This window comes from Ursus americanus, chromosome 3 (assembly GCF_024610735.1).
Source record: "Ursus americanus isolate L20-20 chromosome 3, mUrsAme1.1.p, whole genome shotgun sequence".
Taxonomy (NCBI): domain Eukaryota; kingdom Metazoa; phylum Chordata; class Mammalia; order Carnivora; family Ursidae; genus Ursus; species Ursus americanus.
The window spans coordinates 24,162,992-24,169,730 of NC_142129.1; the positions used below are offsets into that span (position 1 = coordinate 24,162,992).

At 42.3% G+C, this 6,739-nt stretch overlaps 1 protein-coding gene across 2 annotated transcripts in view; it reads left to right on the forward strand.

The window, feature by feature from the left end:
* Positions 1-5,033, forward strand: part of ZNF800 (zinc finger protein 800) — a 44,721-nt gene extending 39,688 nt beyond the window's left edge. The window contains exon 6 of one of the 2 annotated variants that reach the window (XM_045792719.2): positions 4,718-5,032. In XM_045792719.2, the coding sequence (XP_045648675.2) occupies positions 4,718-4,904 (187 nt within the window). In that variant the 3' untranslated portion in view covers positions 4,905-5,032. Of the gene's footprint in view, positions 1-4,717 lie in introns of both variants that reach the window. The other variant, XM_087860846.1, reaches the window with a different exon arrangement.
* Positions 5,034-6,739: the final 1,706 nt, after the last annotated feature.

Consider the following 6,739-nt stretch of genomic DNA (forward strand, 5'->3'; position numbering starts at 1 on the left):
TCTAACCAGCCTCCTAGATACTAGTGTGTAAATTCCACAATGCTAGTTTTAAAACTTGCAGTGAGAGGTATCAGGCATACTGGCTTCTCATTTTTATGGCTCAGTGTATTTTCTCCAAATAGGCAAATCTACAACCTACTAAATTATAATCAGAAGGTTGCTTGATGAGCATTGAATCCGCTCTCAGTGACCAAAATCAGCAAGTTCTGGTAGTATAATGCATTCATCTTTCCCAAGGAATGTATTTGCTACTCAGACCAGATGTTCTTCAATTCTCAGAGCATCCTTTTTACTAGACCAGGCTGCAGACAGATGGCCAGCTTTTGATTTCTTGATTTTTTTTCTTACATAGTTACTATAGATGATCTCCTTTGGCACATTTTTTTTCCCATTAGAGTTTAATAAAAGGGCATTCAAATCTCTCAAATAGCCCAGTACCTGGCATACAGTAATTAAATGATAACTAATAACTATATTGATAGATAAATATAAGTGGTGTTGAGTTCAGGTCACCTTGATACTTGTAATGTCAAAGTCTTTTGGGCCATGTCTTTAGATGACTGATCTGTTTCATCTTTTACATTTTCAGTTATTTTCATTCTTTATTCTTTAATTCTCTTAACTCCTTAATTTCATTTATCCTTAATGTTGAATCCATGAGCTAATTAGGACAGTCCTTTTTGACTGTGAATGATTTTGTTACCATTTTGGTTTTGGGGCTTTGATTCTCTTCAAATTTCAGTTTTTTTGCTCCAAAATACCTCATTCCCCACAGTTTCCCATCTGTAATGTGAATCTATTGAAAGAGATCATCTTCAAGTTACTGCTCAGCTCTAGAATATATATAATTTTATATCTTATTTGAACAGATGATGTCAGTTACAGCCCTTTCCATCTAATCATGCTTACCTTCATTTCAAGCTCTGCTTAAATTCTTTCTCATAGCATGTAAAGTTATTTTGAAAATGGTAGCATCATCTCGACTCTTAGAATATCAGGATGGCCATGAAATTGGGAGGCAATGATTGAAAACCCCAGAGGTAAAGGTATGATGATGGTGAATTCAACAGTCAACAATGATATTGCAGATATGACAAGTACACAGTTGGCAAATCAAAACTTTTTGTATGAAAATGAGTACAGAAAGGAAAAATTGAGATGAGTCAGTTGAGCAACAATGAGCATTGTCAGCCTTCCCCTCTTCATCCAGGGATCAGTTATTCTTTTAAGAGTGGCAAAATAGATTTAGGAAAACAGTGGAGACATTGCCACAGCTCTTTCTGGTATTTGTAAAAATACAGATTATGGTGCATTTTTGAAGCAGGTGGTCTCAGAACCACACCTGCTGTTGTGGGAGTTCAGAAAACGGAGAGATCATTTCAGACTGAGATATTCAGGGAAACCTTGTTAGGAGTGGCTTTGGTCTGGGTCTTGAGGGATGGCAGTGTTTGAATAGATGAAAGGAGGGAGAAAACATTTTTTGATGGGTGAAATGCCAATAATAAAAGCATAGAGGTGAGAAATAATAGTGTATGTTAGGGGAGTGGGGAGTCAAGTAGTTTGGTGCAGTTTCTTAAAACATGGTCCACGAAAGGGAACTGAGGCAGTGCTTCTCTCAAATATCAGTTACTTCAGAATTAGAAAAACCTGGTTGTTCAGTGTGCAACTGGCTGAACTACTGATGCCCCTCAGTGCATCAAGCTGCACGTTTTCGTGTGCTCCCTGATGTCTTCAAAGAAGAATTCCATTTTAGGATACTTTTTGGAAATTGGAAAGGCTGTCAACATTTTCAAAATAATTCTGTGTATCTAATATTCAAATGAAAGAAAAAAATGACAGGCAGATGTGCGCTGGTCATGTCAGGTACACATCTTGGCTTTCCTGCTTTGATGAGGGAAGGACAGCCACACGTCACTGTGACTCATTACTTTCCACATCAGCTGCTGTCACCACCCTTCTAAGAGGGTGACACCACCTTACCAAGAAAGAGGAACAGAATATGATGTTTTTCTCTACTAGACAGAAGTTTGCTGCCTTTCAAGAGGTCTTAATTGAATGTGAAAGCAGAGGCAATAATGTTACTTGACTCTAGCTTGAAAGTCTTGGGGGAGTTTAGTGTGCCAGTACAGAGGCTACCTCAACCTGACAAAGCATTCTGTGGAATTCTGCTTTGGTCTGTGTACCTTTGTGAGTCAAAGATTTCAGTACTTGTTACCATGGAGAAAAAAGTCACAATTGATTATCGAAGAAGATGTTATGTGTTGCTATGTCAAAGAATGTATCATAATTTCAACTCAATAAGCCAAATCTCATTGAGATTTACTACTGAGCAGTTAGAATTTTTTTAAATTACTTTTCTTCAGGAAGCCACCATCTTTTAATGAAAAATAACAATGTGAGGGTGGCATAATCCTTTATAAATATTGTTTTTTTAATATATTGCTAATGTTCAGGAAATCAGTTTCCAGTGCAGTGAAATAAAGTATATGGTGTATGCATTTGTGTGCATGTTTCTGGAGGAGAAGTCTGTGTCTTTAATCAGAATCTCAGACTGGTCTTTGACTCCCCTGAAAGGTTAAGAACGAATAATTTAGCTAGTGTGGAGACAATGGGATGCTATGGATGAGTCTGAGCAAAGGAGTGACAGGAAATTAGAAAGCTCATGTAAAGAATGTGAGAAGGAAAGCTTTGGAAGGACTGAGGGCTGATTTAGGGATTCAGATTAGCTCCGGGGTCTGAGTTATCCTAATAATCTGGAGGTAATTTTCTAGAGAGAGCTTCTCAAAGGTAGGAACCCCCTGTTAACCTTCTTTGGTCTTAGTGTCTAAGCACAGTGCCTGAGATGATAGGTACTCAAAACTGTCGAATTAAATGGAATCACTCTATGGACTACAGCACCAAAAATAAATGCCCTTCTGTTCTATCTGTATTCAATCCTGTTTAGGTTATAACTCATTTGGTGGAAAATAAGGTTTCTGGAGAGAGTGTGCTTTATAAAAAGCTCAGACAACCTTCTTTTTGTTCAGAAGTGGTTAGTTAACACAAACATTTGGCCTCTTCGGATTTGTTCTCTGTAAATTTTATTTCTGATAAACGTCTACTAGAGGTGTGCCTCTAGACATGATAATTTTATCCATTCCCTTCAGAAAGAGGGAAGCTTGCAGGATGGTGTGGATGATTAGGTCATCATATATTTAAGCAATATTCTAATGAGCATCTAAACTTGGATTTAAGTTAAGTAAAATCAACCTGACAACTCTGAGGTCCCTTTGGCTTAAAATACCATTGGAACTTACAATGTGTTTTCTATCAATTTAACAACAATGCCCTGGAATCCCACCCCTACATTATATCAATATAATTTTATGGTCATCTTTATGCATTTTCCTGGGACAAGGTTGGGCAAAACAGACTTCCTAGGTATTAATAACTGTCAAAAATTTAAATGTGTTCTCTTGGAAGACCAGGATGTTTAGACTCTAGTTCATTGTAACATTTTTGTTTTGCTCCCACTAAGTACTTTTAAGTCAAAGAGAAAATTATTGAATACATTGTTTAAACATTGCTATTATATAAAACATTTGTTCCAAAAATATAATTTATTTTTTCTGTGGCGATTATAAATCAAGTTTGTTAAAAGCCCAGAAAGCACCCCCCACTTTTGTCTGAAGTAGAAATTATTACTAGCGTAAAATAAGGGCTAAACTTCACAGAAGACACTGGTTATGATTAACTGCATAATATTTAAGGGATAAACTGCTTTGTAATACTCTGATTTACTCAGAACCTTTCTGGAAGATGAAGTATTTCTGGGGTCCATCCATTCATTCTTAAAATATGATGTCCACCAGTTTGCTAAACAATATGATTATTTTCATAAATTTGAATTGGGAAAAAGTTAGAATGGGTACGTAAGAATGGAGTAAAATTTTACTAACTTGTGTTTTTTATTATAAAAATAAAATATGCTTATTGTATACAATTTGGGAAACATCTCAAGATTACCTGCAGCCTCATCACCTGGAGATGACCATGTAACATTTTGGAGTGTTTCTCTCCATTACTTTACACATCTGTGGTGTGTTGTGTATGTAGATACATAAGTATACACCCCTCCACACACACTACAAATGGGGATGAAAACTGATTTTTTTTCATTCCATCGAGTATACATACTTTCCCATATGATTAGGTATTATTTCCTGGCATTATTTTAATAGCAGGCTAATCTCCACTATAAGAAAAAGACTAATCGAACCGACATCTCACTGTTGGATAAAGGATATTTCCAGTTTTTCTTTAATTTTATTTCTTTTTAATTTTCTTTGCCTTTTGTTTTTGTTGTTTTTTTTCTGTTATAGATACTGCATTGAACACCCTGTATGGAAATTTTGTATGTATTCATAATGATTCCTTACGGAAAACTCTAAAACTAGAATTGCTGGGTCAAAGTATGAAAAAAGCTTAAGGGTTCTGATCCATTTCCTTACATTGCTAAAGTCTGTATGAGACTTCAGCTGGATGCCGGTTTCCTCTGATCAACACGGGTTTCTCTCCTGCGTCTGCGGGACAACCTGTTGGGCGGAAACGGCATCGCGCTGAGTTTGGGTTCGCGGCTCCCGGATTAGCTGGGAGGGGCGGGCGCGTGGGTCCCGTTTCTAACCGGCGTGTCTTTGTCTTTCTCCATGGGGACTGCTGCCGCCCGTGCGGGCCGAAGCCTCGGGAAGCCGTCGCCCCGCAGCGCCGCCGCCCTGCGCCCGGCCGCCCCGGGGAGCCGCTGCCCGCCCGCGGGCGCCGTCACCACGCGCCAGGCCGCCGCCAGCTGCCGCGCCAAGCTCCGCGGCGGCGCCGCCCGGGAGCGCCAGCACGCCGCCCGCGGCCTCGGGAAGCCCGCGCCGCCGTGAGCGCCGCCGCCCGGCCGCCGGCGGGACTACGCCCGCGCTCCCCCTGGCCCGAGTACCTCAGGCTCCCCGCCGCGGCCCGCCTTCTTCCCCGCCCGCCCTCCAGCCCCTCCCGGGCTCTGGGAAGGCCGCTCCGACCGACCGCAGCGAACTGCCCGGGTGCTCTGCTGTTCGCACACCTCCCTTCAGCCCCTCGCTGCAATCGGACCTCGTTCACCCCAGAGCTCTTGCCCACGCAGCCCCTCGCGAGGACCGTGTGCCTTAGGGCCGGCGGGTCGGGAGGATGGCCTCCTGCTAGTCGTTGCTGCTCTCGGAGCATTACTTCTTCATCCTGCCTGCCCAAACCCCGGCTTTTTTGAGAATCTTGCCACTGGACAGTAGCATCCTCCTTTCCTTCTGGTAATTTATCAACTTCCTAGGCAGTTTCTTTCATTATTAGTTCTTCAAAGACTAGCTGCTACCGCTTTAGTCTACTTCACCTCAAATCCTTATCATCAGTAAGCTAGTCCACCCCCCCCCCCCCCCCCCCCCGTCTGCCAGAAGATTGTTTTAATTAGTGTACAAATCCCCTGTGACTACGGGGTCATCAACACCATCTGGAGTGTGTAATGCATAACTGTGGTTGAACTTGAACTCCAACATCCAGTCTCCTCCTTGTAACTTCATCTCCAATGACCATTTCTTCCCTTCGGAATCAGTCCTTGTCCCCATGGTTCTAGATTGCCATCCCAGGCCATCCGCTCAGTTTGCGCTGAAGCCATGCTTCTCCTGGGCTACTCCCAGCCCCTAACTGAGCACAGTGTGGGTATTAGTGATGGCCCGTTCATGTGACATGCCGGACTCCTCTAACGAGCATCTTTGCGGTGGGGACAAAGGCCCAGCAGCCTGGCTGAAACTTTCTTAGAACTGTGCTGCATGCAGTCTAAGGCTCTCCTTGCTCAACCCCCGTCTTTTCATAGTGTCAGACTTGCATTATGGTGCGAAGGCCTCCCCTTCCCTGCTCCTGTTTCCTTACCTTTTTCCTTCACAGATGTTCCCTCAATAGAAAAGTTGAACCCTGCCTTGGTGTCTCCTTCTAGAAGGACCCGAGCTAACATCTTATCAGACATTCCACTCCAGTCACCATCTTCCGATCTTTCTGGGTCCCTTTTTTACTGACAGCTAATTCATTAACCTCGTTTTCCCCACTGTCAGCCCCTGTTTTAGATTCACTTCCTTTCTTGTCTAGCCTAGATGCCATGATCCATCATTGTAATCATCGTCCTTGAAATACAGTGCTCTCAGCAGTCTCGAACCTCAGTTTCTTCCAATTTACTCGCCTGGTAAAATCCCAACTCTGGATCAGCTTTACTATCTGCCTTCCATGGGCTTGATTGGGACAACTGAATGTTTTCCTCCAGAAAATCACAGTGCAGTCAATTAGTTTCACTTCCAACTTGTTATTTCCAACCTCAAATTGGTGCTATTGTTCCTACTGGAGTCTCAGTTTCTCACTAAAACTGATAAACCTTTTCATCTCTCCTCATATTTTTCTGATCTCCTCCTGCCTGTTTACTTTAAATTTCCCTTGGAAAATAAGAAGATATTACATAAAAACTTCTTCATCTTCCCACCATCAGACTCCCTTGTCCCCACCCCCCAACCCAGCTACCTTGGTTACCATCTCCTTCCTTTTGGTGACTATGGAGGAAGTTTCAAAGGCCAGCCCCTCCTCTTGTGCTCTGGATCCCATCTTCTGTCGCCTTTCTGAGGACACTTCTCCTTAGATTTTCCCCTTTCTCTCTTTTGCATCATCAATCTCTGTCTTGAATGGATCATTCTCATTAGCATGCAGACAT